This window comes from Haliotis cracherodii, unplaced genomic scaffold, assembly GCF_022045235.1.
Source record: "Haliotis cracherodii isolate W230 unplaced genomic scaffold, xgHalCrac1.p SCAF_13, whole genome shotgun sequence".
NCBI lineage: Eukaryota > Metazoa > Mollusca > Gastropoda > Lepetellida > Haliotidae > Haliotis > Haliotis cracherodii.
The window spans coordinates 29,955,799-29,977,749 of NW_027266268.1; the positions used below are offsets into that span (position 1 = coordinate 29,955,799).

Below are 21,951 nucleotides of genomic sequence, written 5' to 3' on the forward strand. Positions count from 1 at the left end.
GTAAAGATAAATCAAACATGTGACATAGGCCTTTGTTATATGCAACAGCAGTGTGTACGCGTCAGAAGTTATATTTGCCCAAACATCTACCGCTTTGTGCATGCAAAGGCACTTGCCTTTCAGATTTCAAGCGCTGACGCTCACACGACTAAACGGTCCGATGAACACATGTCTTGAATACGTAACAGCTATTATCGTATCTCCATGTCAGAGAATGATGAGATCTGATTGGTCCATGTGATCGTGACAAACTGCTGTGTAACCGGCCTTGAATAAACCTCTTCTACCCTGCCACGGGCAATACAGGCTGCACATAGATATCTCAGAGGCAGCACGTCGCTATATAAGTTCAATAATCTTGGACACGACGTTAAACCCCATTTCACCTCACCTCACCTCAGAGGCAGATTAAATCCCTTATACCCCGCTTCAAAGCCAACAGCCGCACGCTTTTTCCGAGTCAATAAAAGCCACGTGACAAAGCACAAGTTCACCTCAGCTCAATCGAACAAATGTTTATCAAAACATGTCAGAAAGATAAATTCGTTGTAGGGGGATCGATCAGGGTACATGGGGTTTTATACATTCCTCCGGCTCGTGGTATAAAACTAACGTGGGACGCATAGAACCCCATGTACCCCGAGTGATCCTGCTACAACTTGTAAACTGACAAGAAACATGTGCTAGTTTATAGAATACTTTAAAAATGTTGATAATAAATGTTTTGATAGTATAATACAATAACCATACTTGACACACATTCTAGTGTGCGTAGATCAGTACAAACGTAACTGGTATCATATGTTGATAGTTTGAATACATTAAGGAGCACGTGCCTACAAGCATGTCAAGTTTGATAACTGCATCGTCATCGCCCTGTCTTGTACAATCCCCTGTCTTCTGATCACACGCTACACAGTCCTCACTACATCTGTGTTGACACTGACTCCCGTATGCCCCGTCCTTACACCCACGACTACAGCGACCATCTTCCTCACACACATCATCCACACACGACCCACTACAACGAGCAGTGCAGTTAGTGCCATGAAACCCACGTGAACATTTGATGCATTGTCCATTGCCGCAAGGCTCATCACATCTCTCTCCCAACCATCCATCAATGCAAGCCGAACATCTGCCAAGGTGGTCACACACATTGTTTTTACAACGCAGACAGTTCTTGTGACAATGTTTCCCATAGTACCCTTGTACGCAGCCCTCCACACACGATCCATCATGGCCGTAACACAGGGAGGACTTGCAGGAGATACTGCACGGCGTGTGACACCGCGGACCGTGCCACCCAGTCGTACACCCTTCCTGACAGGCTGCAGTACGTCGATTACAGTGCCTGTGTCCATCTCCTCCTTTGTAGCACTTTTCAGTACACGTTTTGTTACAGTGATGGCCATGGTAACCAGGTTCACACTGTTCACATATTCCAGTCTGTCTGTCACAGCCAGTGGTCCAGCAATGTTGACATCTCTCCTCACACTTCTGTCCATAGAAGCCTGCTTTACACCCATGTAGACAGTAGCCAGTGTTGCTGCATCTTCCCGTCAGACAGTTGTCACAGGTTGTGTTACAGGAATCTCCAGTCCGTCTTCTCTCACACCCAGCCAGACACTGTCCTGTATGCTGGTGACAGACTGACCCCTTGCAGTTAGACGGACATCGTTCATCACAGTGTGCTCCAGTCCGTCCTCCATCACAAATTTCAGAACAAGCACCTGTGTGTCGGTCACAGTAGACAGCGCCACCTACCCTTCTGCTGGAACATCGTCGTGCACAGGGTGTGACGCAGTGTCGTCCATAGAACCCTGGCGTACATCTGAAACATTCCCCAGTGTGTCTGTCACATCCGTCTGTGTGACAACTTCCTTGGCAAGGAGAGCTGCAGTTTGATCCGTGACACCCGATGGTACATGACTGACATCTAAGCCGACCATTTCCATGTCTACAACCACTTGTGTTACATAGGTCGTTACTCGTGAGAACTGAAAATACATATTTTTATGGTTGTTATATGGTAAATTCGAAGTAACAGACAAAAATATAAGTGATGTGTCGTTTAAGAAACGAGATTATTATCCTTCAAGTAGATTCCACAAATGATTTAATTATATCTCAGTTTCGTTTTCACTTTTATCAAATAACCACCCTAAACCCTTAATGTGGCATGCAGAATATAATTTCATTCTATCACGTGTATACATGTACTTACCAAAAGAGTCTGTGAGCGCCAGCATGGCAAGGATCATCACCCCGAGACATAGGATCTGTCCACTGTTCATTGTTCAAGGAGGCAAGCAGTTTGTCCTGACTGATGAAAATATATATAGGGATAAGAAGATTACTTCAGAACTTAAAGATTACTGCAAAAGTTACAAGTGTTATATCTCAAGCTACATCCTTCACACTGGCATCGCCATGAACAACACCATAGCACATCTATCGTAATAAACCATGCCGACTGAGGGGCCGACCATGAGTGGCTTTGGAGCGGGGACTAGACAGTGTGTTCAGCTGCGAAACCAGATGACTTTTCATATTAAAACTTTGACCCTAAAAATGTTTTTGTAAAAGTTACCTTGCAGCAATGTATTTTTGTGGCACACAATTTCTTTTCTCTTCAACAGACTGAACAATAATTAATTTTTTCAAGGATGTTCAGGGATAATTTACTGTTTTCGATAAAATACCAGGCTGGGCCATGGTATGATTGGTTCGATAGTCTCAGACAACTGGGTTTATTATTCAGTGTCAGCAATCATTCCCAGACTAAGGTGCTCACTCATTTACTGAAGCAACTGGGAAATCGGTCTGCTACATTTTGTTATTTAAATCATTGTCTTCATATCAAAATTCTATATACTTAATACTTTAATTACTCACCTTTGCATGAAATATAAACACACCGGTACATACCTTACAGTCACAACCCGATACGACGTTATCTGACAGTCATGTGAGCTCAACTGTACTCCTACATGCGATTTTATAGGCACGCCCTTGTATGCCTTAAATATACACGCTACCAGGACACCATGACCACACCAGCTGTCAGAGGGGATTCCCTGTGAGCGGACTTTGAACAGCGATGACTGGGAACGTATTTGAATGATCCGCGATAGACGGTTGTTCTATTAAATTTATGACTGTTATCGGTCATTACTGCGCCAAAGTGTGCTCACGGGGAATCCATTTTAAAAATGTGTTTGTAACAATTCAGTTATATTTATCCTTTTTAGCTTAATTTAGTAACAATTCAACATAACCTGCCCATACTGGATCAAGGCGATAAGTCCAGTGTAAAAAGGTCCTGAAACATCAACCTCCGTTCTCACTTTGTATTACAGCCATGACTACTGTGACTACTGTGATATCAGCTGGCTTGGTCATGGTATCACGGTAGTACGGAGACAAGACAGGGCAACATTTGCTACACGTGGTGTCACGGGGTCCAGTATCAAGTGCAAGTGATTCAAGTCTTGAATCAGGCAAAGTTAAGCAACGTTGATGGCGGAGAGTAACTGTATGGGTGACCACGTTCTGCAGCTTGAGCTCATGAGAGTTTCTGGGGTTTCCGCACCGAACCACATGTAGCAGATGTGGTGACTCTTCAAGTAGCTTTGTTCCCCCGGGAAAAACTAGGGAGTGTTAACCTTCTAGCGACTAACCGGCAGCTTGGGTTGTATATTCCCGAGGGAGCTGAGAATGTATTTCCAGTGACCAACACTAAATTATGGTGTGTGTGTGTGTGTGTGTGTGTGGAGGGGGTGGGGGGTTCGTTCGTTAGTGTGCCTGTGTATATGTGTACGTGTTTGTGTATGATTGCGTGCGTGCGTGCGTAACTGAATAAGTATTTTGGCGTGTGCGTGTGTGTGCGCGTGTGCGCGTGTATATATGTGTGTGCGCGCCTACTTCACTTAATATGAACTTTAAACATTGTGTTGGTATATGTCTCAATTTATCTTATCCGGATCATGATGTTATGCATATTTTTTATGTCTAGTGTCTCGTAGGCCATACCTGGTCGGGTGTTATATTTTATTGTTTGTGTACGTGTTTTAGTATGAAGTGTATAAAACATGTGACACTTTAATAAACAGTTTGGAAACGTGTATACATGAGTCATCCGGAATTGAAAATAATCATAATAAGACTGAGATTGACAACACCGGCCCAAGACCTCTACATCCGTCAGATTCACCTCCGAAACAGATTATGACGGCGACGTCAACGGCGGCAACATCACTAGGGCATGCCATCAACAGACGAACAGTCCTTCGACGACTTCGTACGGCTGGTATACGAGCCTACCGACCCTTCCGTGGAATGGCCTTGACCCGTCTATACCGTCAACCCGACTGCAACACCGACTGCAATGGTCACGACCTGTACGTCGGTGGCAGCGACGTGACTGGGCGAGAGTGCTCTTTACAGATGAAAGTCGGTTCTGTTTGTTCAGGAACGATCGCAGGGTTCGAGTTTTTCGACGAAGGGGAGAGCGACTGGTGCCAAACTGCATTAGAGAAGTTCACCCGTTTGGGGGTGGAGGCGTCATGGTATGGGGTGGCATTTGTGTCCAGATTACAACACTTATACATCATAAGTCTCACATATGCCTTTGTTTTTGGTACATGTACATGTACAACACATGTACAACACATGTACAACAGACACAACACATGTACAACACATGTACAACAGACACAACACATGTACAACAGACACAACACATGTACAACACATGTACAACAGACACAATACATGTACAACATATGTACAACAGACTCAACACATGTACAACAGACACAACACATGTACAACAGACACAACACATGTACAACAGACTCAACACATGTACAACAGACACAACACATGTACAACAGACACAACATATGTACAACAGACAAAACACATGTACAACAGACACAACACATGTACAACAGACACAACACATGTACAACAGACACAACACATGTACAACAGACACAACACATGTACAACAGACACAACACCTGTACAACACATGTACAACAGACACAACACATGTACAACAGACACAACACATGTACAACAGACACAACACATGTACAACAGACACAACACATGTACAACAGACACAACACATGTACAACAGACACAACATATGTACAACAGACACAACACATGTACAACAGACACAACACATGTACAACACATGTACAACAGACACAACACATGTACAACAGACACAACACATGTACAACACATGTACAACAGACACAACACATGTACAACAGACACTGCAATATTCCAGCTATATGACGGCGGTCTGTAAATAATCGAGTCTTAACCAGACAATCCAGTGGTTGACATAATAAACATCGATCCACTGGCGATCTACAGCAGTTGTTATACTGTCCTTCGTTGACAGTTTTTGATATATAATATATAAATGCATAACTTGTTCAAGTCACGATATGGCTGAAATATTGCCGATGTGACCTTAAATATTAACACCCTCACTATCAACAGTACTAGAGTGCTATCTACGTTGTTGCTTTGATCAAACTACATTTGTCAAGGACAAGTGACGTACATGTCATCATGTATCTATTCTATTTCAGACATCAACGGGTGGCGTCATCTGTTGAAATATACTGAACAAGAAAAGATAGGAATCATTAATATCTGTTTTTGTTCAGCTTCTTATAATTATTCGTAATAAAATTTATTTTTCATTGAACTTTGCCCGTTTTCTCAGGAACATATAGTAGAGCCATGGAACTTGCATAATTTCACTGCACCTTTTATATACCAACCTGGTCGTTATGTACAGGTTTTCTTTAAGTGGTCATTACTGACATGTCATTTAGCCGAATTTGTTAAATCTTGGTACAGGGGCACTATACGATATGACTTTATTTACGTTACCATCTTGATTCCATGACAACGGAAAGCGGCATCTGCAGAGCTGATTGATCGATATTCAGAGACTCAACCGAATCGGTTTTCTTACCATCATGGCAATGTTACCGAGGCATCTGATTGGTCGACATTTAGTTCGATTTCGTTAAAAGACAACATACCTAAATACAAGTTGAAATGGCCACGTGTATAAAGTTTAATTGAAATCAGTCAATTAGTTTTGAACTCCCTTTGAAAACCCTTGTGAATATCACTGCCTCTCAGGGTATCTGCCTCTCAGTATTTTCGGACAATTCCTTCAAAACTAATTGACTGATTTCAATTAAACTTTATACACGTGGCCATTTCAACTTGTATTTCGGTATATTGCAATTGGTTTTTTTCAGTTTGGCGAACTTCTGTGACTTTTATTGCTTCGTCATTTCAATTCCGCTTGACAGTTTCTAAACTACTACCTCGATTTCTTTCAGATTTTTTTACGTAGGTGTGGCTACGGGCACTGTACGACATGCCTTTATTTCCATGACCATTGTGTTACCATAGCAACGGAACGGAGGACTCTGATTTGTCTGAAATTGCCCGATTTCGTTCAAATTTTGTATATTGACATGTAATGGGACTCCGAACTCGACCACACATTTTTAGTTTGTACCGTGTCAATTGAAAGGAGACCTCTGATTGTTCTTTTAAATAGTCGACCCTATGTCGTATAATCTTCAAAAAAGGTTGCTATTGTGTTGTCCAATATGATTACAGAGGGATGTATGGATAGTCATGTTAACATCATCACACGTCTGCTGGGGGTATTTAATTCCCCATGGGACTGTTCTAGTTAGCTTAATTTTATCCATACATGCACGATGGCCGAAAAGCTTATTTGACGTATTGCCATCAGTCTTTGTATGGCGTGCGTCATCCGTCATGCGAACTCTTTTCACAATCCAATACGTTTTATTCATAAATTATGTCGAAAGATAGCATTTATAGCTCACCTGGAACGAAGTTCGGCGATGAGCTTATGTCAGCTCCCCAAGAAGATCGAATGGTCCGTACCTAACTGACATTACATACTCTACAGGTCGTATGCCTAATGTTCTTTTTTCGCTGTTTTCAACCAATAAAGGTCTTACTGTATAATAGACTAAACTGCTATAGAAAAGGTATAGACTTCATATCCGAAAAATATCTAACTTTTCATGGCTATTTAAACTCGACACGGTACTTGTGAATCCGGGGTGTTTTTTTCTAAACCGAAACATCATTGCATTTGAATTCCTGTCGTTTGTATCATATGGTTCTGGTGTATGCTGAACTGTCATATGCGTAACACTTCTTCAAAATATCTATTATGTTATGCCGAAAACTCTGTTAATGGACCATTCTAACAAGTTGAACCCACCTGGTCTGGTTGGTCTGAGTCCTCCTTTCCCTCACTGTGGTATTAGGATAGTAACGGAAATGAGGTTACCTTGTAGAGTATCGTAACCTGTGTACGACAGTATGTTTGATAGAAATCGGTTGAAAGGGTCAGGGGTCATAAACCCTTTTATAAAACCTGCATATAGCAACCAGGTGGTCGTTGTAGAGAGGAAATCTAAAAATGATTAGTCATTTGCACATCTGGACAAAGTAACGAGCAATTATATCTGCGAAGTTTCATGAATGTTCAATAAGTATTAAAATATTATTAATATATCTGTCACTTCAACCCTTAATGTGAAATAGTTTTACATTAAGAGTATTTTTTACATGAAGGGTTGTAACACGGCGTGTTAACTTTGAATCACCTGCTAAGCGCAGGTGCAGAGATTCTGCTGCTTACATGCACAGAGAAACACTTAAGAAATAGGTTTGTTTTGATGGCATGTTGCTAAATGCGTGGTAAAGTCCAACTCACACACTTTAATCCCAATGCAACATACACCGCCGATAACTCTGATGTCAATCTATCTATTGAAAGTCAGTCATATCAGACCAAAGTACATAATGCTGACATCATTCATAACCAAACACATCTGTCCATGTATAGCCAGAGTGGTTAATGAACATATCACACAGTTGTTTTAATACATATACAAGAAATGCACGAAGGCCCAAGTGTGTATGTGTGTGCCACTGTGCCCTAACCCGTGGGGATTCCGGGGTAAAATAGGTCTTCAGCAACCCATGATTGCCGTAAAAGGTGACTATGCTTCTTGTCAGAGGCGACTAACGGGATTGGGTGGTCAGGCTCATTGAATTGGTTGATGCATGTCATCGTATCCCAAATGCGAGGATCGATGCTCGTGATGTCAATCACTGGATTGTCTGGTCCAGACTCGATTAGGGAGACCACCGTCATATAGCTGGAATATTGCTGAGTGCGGCGTTAAACAACAAATAAAGAAACAAACACTGTGCCATATGACGTCATAGCGTCATATACATAATTTGACTTGCTTCAATACAGACTCAAATAGAAGCGTAAATGCAAGCTGACCAGTCCCATGAGGCATCCAGTCACAGAATTTAAAGGGCTTGGGCTGGGGCTGGGGCTGGGGCTGGGGCGAGACAATAGAGGCCCAGAGAAACAATAGAGAAAGTAAGCGCAATGGAGACTGAGCTATTTGGGTAGTGAAGGCCAGATGGGTATTTGAGCTTTGTTGAGATGGGTGTGTGTAGCTGCTGTACCCAGTCCGGACTAATGCTGATTTAATAGTGCCAGCCCACTGAGATAGCATACCACAGTTTTAACATGGATATCCCACTCAGACAGAGCATACTGACTCCGAGCCGACCAGTCCTTGTTTTAGCCCCTTTATGCCGTGCACCAGACAGGGTAACAACAAGTACCATCTTTTAACGTCTTTTGTTATGACACGGCCGGGGATCCAACCCCGGACCTTCCCTTTTCCGGGTGGACGATCTACCACTAGGCCACTGGGCCAGTCCCATAGCAGTAACATAAGTACTCCTTTTGCAGAAAGTTTACAAGAACGAGTATTTACAAATCCAATAGTTACAAAGTATTTACACACATTTCATTTTCTATTTGTCTCTAATTAACGGTCTTATCGTTCACTATTATATACTCTTTCGGGCATCTCGAAAAGTGAATATACTGCTGTACATTTGTTTAGAAGATACACTCGAAGAATGAAAAGTAAAAACATTAATTAGAGCAAGTGTCCAGTTCACATGTTATGTAAAACAGATTCTTGTTCTTCAGTAGCTAATAACGTGATACAACAGTGTGCTGAAATCTTTTAGATGTACGTTAAACCACCTATCAAGAGCCACATGCAGCATCCATATTCAACCAATGGTATCTATTGTGTGGTCTTGTAACCGCACGTTTGATAACAAAGCAACTCGCTCTCTGATAGTACAGATAAGGGGTTTTTTTCATTTGCAACAGTCACTCTTTGTAAATCACTGGACAATCTGGTCAAAACGTCAAGTCAAAAGTAGTTTATTTGTGTTTAGGCCTTTGGCCCATATACAAGAAATGTAATGCCAATAGTACAGAGTGAAACACATTACATGGATTTTACGACGCCCTGTCTTTTTGGTATGCATAATATACATAACATTGCAGTTTTAGTAATCATCATGAGTTGTACACAACAAACTTTTGAACTTATATAAAGTTGGAAATTTCCAATACAATTCTGGCAAATAAACTTTACGTCGTTCGATATAATGTTTACGGATCAATACGAAATGATATTCATCTTCAACAGACATATTGCAAACAGGACACATACGTAAATATGATTCAATAGATTGCTATCTACCCTCGTTCTGTCGTAAAGGGAAAACATTACATCTTAATTTAATAAAAACACTGCGTACATGTTTACTATTGTCAATACTCAAATATCTTTCAGGTTCAAACAGTGTTTTATATTCTTAATACATCATATATCGGGTACTATTGTTGAGTGTTGACATCCAGTTTTGACGAAATTCATCTGCAAGACACGTTTTAAATACAAATTCTCCTGAACCTATGAATATGGTTGCGTAACTGTATCTGTGCTCAATATGTTTTGTAACAAAATCCCAATGGATCAAGGAATGAAGTGGGATAGTAGTGTACAAGGTTGAAAAATCAAATGTTTTGAAAGGATGGAACTTGATTCTTTCCTGAGATTGCTAAAAAGTCAAGCAAATCCCTTGAGTTTTTGAGAATCCACATGGTAATAATTCCACGTGTCTCAAATACTTTCAGTGAATTTAAAGAAAGTCTTCCTTGATTGTATTAAGGGTAACGGTTAATGTTGGAGACAGGGATTTGGTGGTACTTTTGCTGGACCGAGTAATATACTAGTAACTCTCTTTGTAAGGGTGTTTATGGAGCCTTGGAATCCAGTACAAAAGGGGAATGGACATGTCTTCAGGTCTTAGAGTCAAGTCAAAAGTTGACAGTACTGATCATGGTTTTGGCAGATTTCTTCCTCAGTTAACATACTGGCCCTACATGTGGCATTATTTGATATGTCATATTTTCCAAGTTCTTTGATCAAACAATTAATGTAGTGAGGCTTACATATAATGGTTATGTTATTTGAGGCCTTGTCAGTGGGAACAACTACAAAATTTTCATGTAGGGCAACCAGACCTTGGATGACGGCTAGGTGGGACAGAATGGGTTTAAGTCAACAGAAAGACAAGGAGCACCAAGAGCTAATATCATCAGAACCTTCATTCCTGTTACGTCAGCAGGTGCTCCTCCACTGCCCTGTAGTCAAACAAGGACTTTCCCCCAAGCTGTCCCAATCATGGACATGTCCTTATTATATTACAGACCTTGACATTAAAAAAATTCAGTTATCTGTTATCATAGATTATGGACGCATCATCATTTTCAATATATAATATCAGTTAAAGTATTGTCAGAAATGCTAAAACAATGTCTTTCTGGCTTTATTTAATAAATACGAGTCATAAGGCTATGAAAATAGCATATATCAAAGTAACGCAAATTGACCTAATCTAGCCTACCCTAGTCATGCATGTATGAAACGGCCTATAACCTGAGGTAATTACCCGACACCTGTCCCGAGGTGATGACCTCACACCGGCCCGTGCATTCTCACAGGTGCAAATGTCACCCGATTTGGGGGTGGTCTCAAAATATTGCTGTTACGAGGGCCATTCAATATATAACCAGCCTAACCTATTTGCTATTGCTCCTCGCTTCTTCTTTTTCCACATAATCACCATTGAGGTCTATGCACTTTGTCCAGCGATGTATGAGAGCTAAAAGCCTGTTGTGATAGAAACCATGCAAAATGGTATGGACACTTCCCTCTGAAATGTCCAAGGCCTTTGCCATTTCTGACACCTTCATTCGCCTGTCTTTGACAACCAGTTGTCTCACAGCTTCACTGGTTTGGTCATTGGTCACCTCTACAGGCCTGCCAGGGCGTGGCTCATCTTCCAGGTTCACCCGACCCCTCTTAAATTCTGCAACCCAGAATTTGACCTGTGCATACGAAGGTGCACTGTCACCATAAACATCTGACAATTCATCATGTATCTGCTTTCCCGATTTCCCTTTTAAGTAGAGGTACCTAATAACAGCCCTGTATTCAACCCTTGCCATCTTTATAGATCACGTGTGTGACTTCAAATACAATTTCCTCAGTGAAACTTTGTCTATGCACGTGACATACATTGGTGCACAGCACGTACACAAACATGCAACCGTTAAGATCTGATAAATAGATTAGGTTGGTTTTATATTGAATGACACTCGTATTGTACTTATTTGACAAGTACAGTGCGATGATTGGTTAGCAATTTAGGATATGTACTGGATCATATTTGCTTGGATAAATAATGGAATAGTTAAAAGTTATGAAACAGGATGTGTACTGGAAGGCTGCGGTTTTGGAATCAAGAAGTAAATGTTTTTCTGGAGATGATTTCTCGAGGAAGCACCTATCTCCGCTGATGACGTATATAAATCTGTACTTTCACCCAAAGGCGTGATAACTGGTTCAACAAGGCTGATAACTAGCGGAGATTGCGTATATCGTAATTGCGCAAACATATTTCGGTTTGAGTGCGGTATGAGCTCACAAGGTCTCACTGGCGTACGTAATACAACGTGACCGTGTTGTGCCGCCAGCACATATGTCTTGTGCTTTTACTGGTTTCTTATTCAGCCGAATTTTCTACATGAACTTTCGTTTCAGATGGTCTGAAGTGGACAATGTCATTTATTCCTGTATGGTCGCCTTCAGACTACTCATGGTTGACGCGACAGTATCTGGTTCCCGGGCGGCGTTATCCATGACTATGACACTGAGGTTGTTTAAAATGGGCAATAGCTGATGTTCCAACCAGTCCATGAATATATCTCCTCCTATAATTTTCTTTCACCTCGAAAACTAGCACACATCCATCAAGACGCCCCAGATCACGGGTTGCGGCGTGCAATACAATGACACGATGACCTTTACCTGGTGGTACCATGGGTCAGTATGATCTGGAAGCCCTGACCGGGCTAGTTATGAATGAGACCTCATAGACAGGATGGAATATTTCCCTCTGAAAATTGCTCGGTCATCGGGGGTAACTTCTTCTCATACTACAGCTTGTACACTTTATACCTAGTCACCCTGTGTCAAATATCCTTTTATGTCCCGGTTTTGAGAACGCGTCATATATATAATTTGACTTGCTTCAATACAGACTCAAACAGAAGTGTAAATGCAAGCTGACCAGTCCCATGAGGCATCCAGTCACAGAATATAAAGGGCTGGGGCTGGGACTGGGGCTGGGGCTGGGGCTGGGGCTGGGGCTGGGGCTGGGGCAGGGGCTTGGGCTGTGGCTGGGGCTGGGGTTGGGGCTGGGGCTGGGGCTGGGGCTGGGGCGAGACAATAGAGGCCCAGAGAAACAATAGAGAAATTAAGCGCAATGGAGACTGAGCTATTGGGGTAGTGAAGGCCAGATGGGTATTTGAGCTTTGTTGAGATGGGTGTGTGGCTGCTGTACCCAGTCCGGACTAATGCTGATGTTATAGTGCCAACCCACTGAGATAGCATGCCACAGTTTTAACATGGATACCCCACTCAGACAGAGCATACTGACTCCGAGCCGACCAGTCCTTGTTTTAGCCCCTTAATGCCGAGTGCCATGCAGGGTAACAACAAGTACCATCTTTTAACGTCTCTTGGTATGACACGGCCGGGGATCCAACCCCGGACCGTCCCTTTTCCGAGTGGACGATCTACCACTAGGCCACTGGGCCAGTCCCATAGCAGTAACATAAGTACTCCTTTTGCAGAAAGTTTACAAGAACGAGTATTTACAAATCCAATAGTTACAAAGTATTTACACACATTTCATTTTCTATTTGTCTCTAATTAACGGTCTTATCGTTCACTATTATATACTCTTTCGGGCATCTCGAAAAGTGAATATACTGCTTTACATTTGTTTAGAAGATACACTCGAAGAATGAAAAGTAAAAACATTAATTAGAGCAAGTGTCCAGTTCACATGTTATGTAAAACAGATTCTTGTTCTTCAGCAGCTAATAACGTGATACAACAGTGTGCTGAAATCTTTTAGATGTACGTTAAACCACCTATCAAGAGCCACATGCAGCATCCATATTCAACCAATGGTATCTATTGTGTGGTCTTGTAACCGCTTGCACGTTTGATAACAAAGCAACTCGCTCTCTGATAGTACAGATAAGGGGTTTTTTTCATTTGCAACAGTCACTCATTGTAAATCACTGGACAATCTGGTCAAAACGTCAAGTCAAAAGTAGTTTATTTGTGTTTAGGCCTTTGGCCCATATACAAGAAATGTAATGCCAATAGTACAGAGTGAAACACATTACATGGATTTTACGACGCCCTGTCTTTTTGGTATGCATAATATACATAACATTGCAGTTTTAGTAATCATCATGAGTTGTACACAACAAACTTTTGAACTTATATAAAGTTGGAAATTTCCAATACAATTCTGGCAAATAAACTTTACGTCGTTCGATATAATGTTTACGGATCAATACGAAATGATATTCATCTTCAACAGACATATTGCAAACAGGACACATACGTAAATATGATTCAATAGATTGCTATCTACCCTCGTTCTGTCGTAAAGGGAAAACATTACATCTTAATTTAATAAAAACACTGCGTACATGTTTACTATTGTCAATACTCAAATATCTTTCAGGTTCAAACAGTGTTTTATATTCTTAATACATCATATATCGGGTACTATTGTTGAGTGTTGACATCCAGTTTTGACGAAATTCATCTGCAAGACACGTTTTAAATACAAATTCTCCTGAACCTATGAATATGGTTGCGTAACTGTATCTGTGCTCAATATGTTTTGTAACAAAATCCCAATGGATCAAGGAATGAAGTGGGATAGTAGTGTACAAGGTTGAAAAATCAAATGTTTTGAAAGGATGGAACTTGATTCTTTCCTGAGATTGCTAAAAAGTCAAGCAAATCCCTTGAGTTTTTGAGAATCCACATGGTAATAATTCCACGTGTCTCAAATACTTTCAGTGAATTTAAAGAAAGTCTTCCTTGATTGTATTAAGGGTAACGGTTAATGTTGGAGACAGGGATTTGGTGGTACTTTTGCTGGACCGAGTAATATACTAGTAACTCTCTTTGTAAGGGTGTTTATGGAGCCTTGGAATCCAGTACAAAAGGGGAATGGACATGTCTTCAGGTCTTAGAGTCAAGTCAAAAGTTGACAGTACTGATCATGGTTTTGGCAGATTTCTTCCTCAGTTAACATACTGGCCCTACATGTGGCATTATTTGATATGTCATATTTTCCAAGTTCTTTGATCAAACAATTAATGTAGTGAGGCTTACATATAATGGTTATGTTATTTGAGGCCTTGTCAGTGGGAACAACTACAAAATTTTCATGTAGGGCAACCAGACCTTGGATGACGGCTAGGTGGGACAGAATGGGTTTAAGTCAACAGAAAGACAAGGAGCACCAAGAGCTAATATCATCAGAACCTTCATTCCTGTTACGTCAGCAGGTGCTCCTCCACTGCCCTGTAGTCAAACAAGGACTTTCCCCCAAGCTGTCCCAATCATGGACATGTCCTTATTATATTACAGACCTTGACATTAAAAAAATTCAGTTATCTGTTATCATAGATTATGGACGCATCATCATTTTCAATATATAATATCAGTTAAAGTATTGTCAGAAATGCTAAAACAATGTCTTTCTGGCTTTATTTAATAAATACGAGTCATAAGGCTATGAAAATAGCATATATCAAAGTAACGCAAATTGACCTAATCTAGCCTACCCTAGTCATGCATGTATGAAACGGCCTATAACCTGAGGTAATTACCCGACACCTGTCCCGAGGTGATGACCTCACACCGGCCCGTGCATTCTCACAGGTGCAAATGTCACCCGATTTGGGGGTGGTCTCAAAATATTGCTGTTACGAGGGCCATTCAATATATAACCAGCCTAACCTATTTGCTATTGCTCCTCGCTTCTTCTTTTTCCACATAATCACCATTGAGGTCTATGCACTTTGTCCAGCGATGTGTGAGAGCTAAAAGCCTGTTGTGATAGAAACCATGCAAAATGGTATGGACACTTCCCTCTGAAATGTCCAAGGCCTTTGCCATTTCTGACACCTTCATTCGCCTGTCTTTGACAACCAGTTGTCTCACAGCTTCACTGGTTTGGTCATTGGTCACCTCTACAGGCCTGCCAGGGCGTGGCTCATCTTCCAGGTTCACCCGACCCCTCTAAAATTCTGCAACTCAGAATTTGACCTGTGCATACGAAGGTGCACTGTCACCATAAACATCTGACAATTCATCATGTATCTCCTTTCCCGATTTCCCTTTTAAGTAGAGGTACCTAATAACAGCCCTGTATTCAACCTCTGACGAAAATTTGGCAGACTCTACCCTTGCAATCTTTATAGATCACGTGTGTGACTTCAAATACAATTTCCTCAGTGAAACTTTGTCTATGCACGTGACATACATTGGTGCACAGCACGTGACAAACATGCAACCGTTAAGATCTGATAAATAGATTAGGTTGGTTTTATATTGAATGACAGTCGTATTGTACTTATTTGACAAGTACAGTGCGATGATTGGGTAGCAATTTAGGATATGTACTGGATTATATTTGCTTGGATAAATAATGGAATAGTTAAAAGTTATGAAACAGGATGTGTACTGGAAGGCTGCGGCTTGGGAATCAAGAAGTAAATGTTTTTCTGGAGATGATTTCTTGAGGAAGCACCTATCTCCGCTGATGACGTATATGAATCTGTCATTTACCCAAAGGCGTGATAACTGGTTCAACAAGGCTGGTAGCTAGCGAAGATTGCGTATATCGTAATTGCGCAACATGTTTCGGTTTGAGTGCGTTATGAGCTAACAAGGTCTCACTGGCGTACGTAATACACCGTGACCGCCAGCACATATGTCTTGTACTTTACTGGTTTCTTATTCAGCCGAATTTTCTACATGAACTTTCGTTTCAGATGGCCTGAAGTCGACAATGTCATTTATTCCTGTATGGTCGCCTTTAGACTACTGACGCGACAGTAACTGGTTCCCGGGCGGCGTTATCCATGAATATGACACTGAGGTTGTTTAAAATGGGCAATAGCTGATGTTCCAACCAGTCCATGAATATATCTCCTCCTATAATTTTCTTTCACCTCGAAAACTAGCACACATCCATCAAGACGCCCCAGATCACGGGTTGCGGCGTGCAATACAATGACACGATGACCTTAACCTGATGGTACTGCTGTCAACGCGCATGTTGACGGGGAATTAGCTCTTGGGGGAATAAAGGACAAAATCGACATCACTGTCCCGGAACGCTTTATGCACAACATGTAAACAATAAACAACAATTGCACAATGAGCGGAATACCTGCTCTGACAACACAAACACAGCGATCAGCGGACCTTCCAGCTCAGGCGTACAAGAGGTGAGCGGAGCTCCAGCTCACCTCAGGGCGTTTCCTACGAGCGGCACATCCTGCTCGAGGTCGTCCCTATGCCGGCACTCGGAATACCCAGCCTGACTAACACCGTAGTAACTGTGTAATGGTAGCACATATATAGTAATGAACAACAATGGACAGACAAGGAGACAACGACGTTGCTTTGGACATTGGACATGGGGGCGTGAAAAACCAACCATGGGATGATCAATTAGGGCAATAAATGCCATACTATAAAAAACAGTAATTAACGAGAAGTGATAAAGTAGCCCAGTTTGGCTGTCAGTCAAAATACAATGGAATGTTGGTGATGATTAACAACAGGGATTAGCGCCTAAAACGTAATAACAATTAAGTTATGGAGACATGGCTACAGGGTAATTTGCCTTTGGAGTCAAATGTACTGCAGACAATGGTAGTCATAAATCAGTCGCTATAACAGCCATGGGTCAGTATGATCTGGAAGCCCTGACCGGGCTAGTTATGAATGAGACCTCATAGACAGGATGGAATATTTCCCTCTGAAAATTGCTCGGTCATCGGGGGTAACTTCTTCTCATACTACAGCTTGTACACTTTATACCTAGTCACCCTGTGTCAAATATCCTTTTATGTCCCGGTTTTGAGAACGTGTATGCATTTCCTAGTACAGACTCCATGTCGTGTACCGTGGCTATGGCTGTGCAAGTGTGATGTAACAAGCATCATGGGAGCAGTGTTGATAAAACAAACGCAGCGTCATTTTGATATTTTAGAAGATGCACATCTAGAATTTTCTCCATGTGATTTTTTGTGTGTTGTTTAGATGTTTTCGGAAGACTACATTATTACTAATACAGACTACACACATACACTGCTTACATGCAGGTGAGGTGAAATGTGGTTGAACGTCACTTTCAAGATTATTGCACTTATATAGCGACGTGCATGCACGTATGTGTGTGGCTGCTTGTACTAGTCCGGACTGATGCCGATATATAGTGCTAGCTCACTGAGATACCATGCCGCAGTTTAACATGAATACCCCACTCAGACACAGTATACTGACTCCGAGCCGACCAGTCCTTGGCTGACCGACCACGGAGGCGGTACACAGTGCTTACAAACAGTAAGAGAGGGGTGATTTATGAAAGCTTCAAAACATTCGAGCAAAGCGTCCTTGAGTTAGTGATTCAATGATAGTCTTTTTCTGTGTCTATAGTTGACAGGTAACATACATATTGAACCATAGTTTACCATTCAAGACACACAAGGTGTTTATTAATGTCCATAAAATAACAATCATATTGGTTTTAACACACACACACACACACACACACACACAACGCACGCACGCACGCTCACACACACACACACACACACACACTACTATGAAATAAATTATTAATCATCCAAGTTTGCAAACATTTTCTTCCAAACATTTTTATATGTCATTTGGACCTTCAAGTGGATAGCCTGTCGTCGTACCCCAACAGCCTGGATCATTGGTCACATAACCAATCACTGGATAATCTGGTCCAGACTCGATTATCTATTATGTCATATTCTTGCGTGGAGGCGGACACTCGTGTTATTTAAAACGTATTTAGAAACAGGGTATCATGACGCCAACTCTCTCCGCGGTCAGTTCACACTGAAAACATTTATTATTTGTTCCACTTATGCATAATCCGTAATTCGTTTTTGTGCACACTTTTACATTAGACAAGATGGCGACCCTAGTGAAATGCATCTTTGGACCGAGACTGCACCGTCTTCACCAGGCGAGCGTAACAGAGGTAATACTGTGTGATTTGACAAGCAGATTCATGGTTTCACATTGGTGTCTGTTACTTAAAAAAGTAGCCTGGTTCTATTTCCGATTGTTAGAAAACGAAACGTTTCCTTGCTGCGATGTCTGTGCCTCAGTTTTCGCGCATTGCCAGTCTGCATTATGTTATTTGTAGCCGGTTTATTTTGACAACGCGATTTTCGACTGCTTCATATTTTTACGACAAAAAGATAGACTATGGTGTATCGTTATATTAAGCTCCACTTCGTGTAACTGTTAATTGATGACATCGCTCTTTCTTCTAATAGTAACAATAAGAGTAAAAATTGTCCTTGGATTAGTAAGAGCTTAGTTATAGAAACTTGCGTAATATGGTAATATGATTATTGTGACACTGTTACAACATCTGCTGTCTTGACTTAAAATGAAACACTTAACCATTTGTTTTTATAATTTTCTTTGTTGGACTTGTTGTATTTGCATAGACCTCACACTGTGCTCAGTGTCAGTGTTCCTTGGTGTTCCATTCAGTCTTTGTAATTAATTTGATCAATATAATGTCCAGTCTTGACTCTGGTCTGCAAAAATCCAATGTTGATTATTTAATCAATATTTATTTAGATAGATTTATATTTTATCATACAAGTTCTATGAAAATGGTAATTTACCATGTTTATTTAGATCTAATTGTTAATGATGTTACTTATTTTTATAAGTTATATTTAATAGATAAACAACTTAAGACAATTTTATCTTGATCAGTCTTTCATCAGCTGTTGCCTGTGATGACTGATCATGATTTTAAAAACTTTACCTGATGGAGACAAAAACAACATGAACAAATTCTTGTTTTTCATCATTTGTTTTGTAAAATATACTACTCAAAAGAAGTTCATGTAATGATAGTTAGTCTGTCATGACAAGACGGGGGCACGGGTGGCCCAGTCGTCTATGGTGCCGCATTTCACTGTGCAGAGTTCCATCCTTTGGGCACGCCAGAAACTTATGATTGTGGGTTCAATCCATACCTGTGCTCGTTGGTTTCACCGAAGTGGTAAACGTCTGAGACCTGCATCACTCCGGGCTTTCCTCCCACATTGAGCTGACAAGTCGCGATATAACTGGAATACTGTTAAACATATTAAAAGGGGCGTTAAAACCCAACTCACACTCACTCACTCATGACAAGACAGATTAACGATAGTGATATGAGAAAAATTGGGAGTTCTTTAACTTCTTTTGAATATTAATTATGGGGAGGCAGGTATGGAATTTTATTTTATTTTATATTTCATTTCCGACCTACTTCAACTTAATTTTGAATTTCATAATTGTACAACATGAAAACAAGGATGTGCACTAAGAAGAATGGAGAATATGTTTATGTTGCCATTCCAATGTATTATTAGAAACTGTAAATTGAATGGAAATGTGCATTGTAATCTGATCATTGCTGATTAAAGTGATTTGTTGAAAAACTTTGTTGAATGGATTTGGATCCTGGAAACTTTTCACTGAATACTTGTCTTGATACTTGACCTGTTGATACTTTATTATGAATACTGTTCTTGATCATGCTGATAAATATTTTCGTTTTTCTGAAACCCAATTTGAAACAAATATGCTATTCAGTTTTGCAAATTAAATGGATACCACATTAATTGTTGATTAAATATTGTGTCTGTTTTTTATCAGAACACTTAGGTTTTGTTGTTTAATTGTGTTTAGTTATCAGAGGAGTATGTGACCTCATCAGTTGTGCCATCATCCATTGTATCATGATGTCATAGCATTCCAGAGTGAGGTCATGACTTTTTCATAACTATGAGAGTTCTCATAGAGGGATGTTTGCTACGGCTAGTGATAACTTCTTTTTTTTAGTTACCCTTTATGGACGATAAAAGATGGTACTTGTTGTTACCCTGTCTGGCACTCGGCATTTAGGGGCTAAAAAAGGAATGGTCAGCTTGGAGCCAGTATACTGTGTCTGAGTGGGGTATTCATGTTAAACTGTGGCATGGTTTCTCAGTGGGCTCTAAAGTGCAATAATCTTGGACTCGATGTTAAATCCAGTTTCACGCTTTTTTCAAGCTTTCTGCCCACAGTGACACATGATTAAGCTGACACAATGTGATATCACTGGAATACTTTTTCAGCGATAGTAAGTAACATTTTTAGTCTACATATCCTTATAATGATAACATCAGAGTTAGAAATTTGCACTTGTCCTGTAGTCCTAGCCAAACTTCCCAATAGTCAAGTGAAGTTCACGTAATAATAATTTTCAAACAAGCAATCCTGATAGTGCAACACGTCAGTTTTAAATCACACACATTCAAGTTCACACAAGTCGTCTTCTCGTGTATCTGCATTTAGCTGCGAAACGCACAGGCCGCGGCCACCTTAACATGCTAAAAGAGTCTCCTGGTGGTAATGAAGGCTGGAAATCGACCAAGGGCTAATGGTGAGGTGACATTAGTACACAGGATATTCAAAGTCCTTTTAACACGCGCTTCAGTGACTTTGCCCTCGCACGTGAAAAAACGGGTCGTGTAGTAGGAATTGAAAATCCACCCCCAAAAGAGGCCACCCTGACTGATAGTTACTATATCATAAGGACCAGTAGACATTTGCCAGTTTTAGGGGTTTGGCTATATGTTATCATTATAAGGGCTAGTGGACTAAAAATGTTAGTTTCTACTGCTGATAACATATATAGTAAAACACTTAAAAATGGCAAATGTCTACTAGTCCTTATGATACTAGTACCTTAACTTTTGGGAAGTTTGGCAAGGACTCAAGGACAAGTGCCAATTTCTATCACTGACCATGCTGATTGTTCAAAGCAGAGTTAAACCCAACTCACTCACTAGGGTCGGTTGGTAATGAGAAACAAAACACTTAGTTTTTTAAATGTATCCTGACAGGTAATTGATCATTTATTTCGTTGCTTTGAATATTTGTAAACATGTTGCACAATTTTTTTATGTCTTTCAGCCTGGGCGCCTTTATCGGCCTGGTTTCATTGAGGCTGGCGGGGACAAGTTTATCAAAGTGGTGGGTAAATTATCATGTATTTATTCATTATCTATCGGTACTTGGCTTATGTTTTCACGCTTTATTTTGAACATAATCAGTTAGTGTTTTTGTCAATCATTGGATATATACATGATAATCCATTATAAGTTTTTCTCCATTTGTCAGAAAATGTGTGTCAAAGAACCCATACTAACAATAATTTTGTTTTAAGACTCCTATACAAATAATC

At 40.7% G+C, this 21,951-nt stretch overlaps 2 protein-coding genes across 2 annotated transcripts in view; one reads left to right on the plus strand and one right to left on the minus strand.

Moving 5' to 3' along the window:
* Positions 1-762: 762 nt before the first annotated feature.
* LOC139459167 (scavenger receptor class F member 2-like) lies at positions 763-2,333 on the minus strand. Its single transcript, XM_071240621.1, has 2 exons — positions 2,228-2,333; positions 763-2,000 (listed from the first exon to the last, which is right to left on the minus strand). Exons 1-2 carry the CDS (start codon positions 2,295-2,297, stop codon positions 763-765), a joined length of 1,308 nt encoding a protein of 435 aa, XP_071096722.1. The 5' UTR covers positions 2,298-2,333.
* A 16,284-nt stretch (positions 2,334-18,617) lies between these two features.
* LOC139458606 (phosphatidylserine lipase ABHD16A-like) overlaps positions 18,618-21,951 on the plus strand; it is a 32,782-nt gene continuing 29,448 nt past the window's right edge. Inside the window, exons 1-2 of the mRNA XM_071240032.1 lie at positions 18,618-18,690; positions 21,681-21,740. Coding sequence (XP_071096133.1) covers positions 18,622-18,690; positions 21,681-21,740 — 129 coding nt within the window. The 5' untranslated portion in view covers positions 18,618-18,621. The remainder of the gene's footprint in view (positions 18,691-21,680; positions 21,741-21,951) is intronic.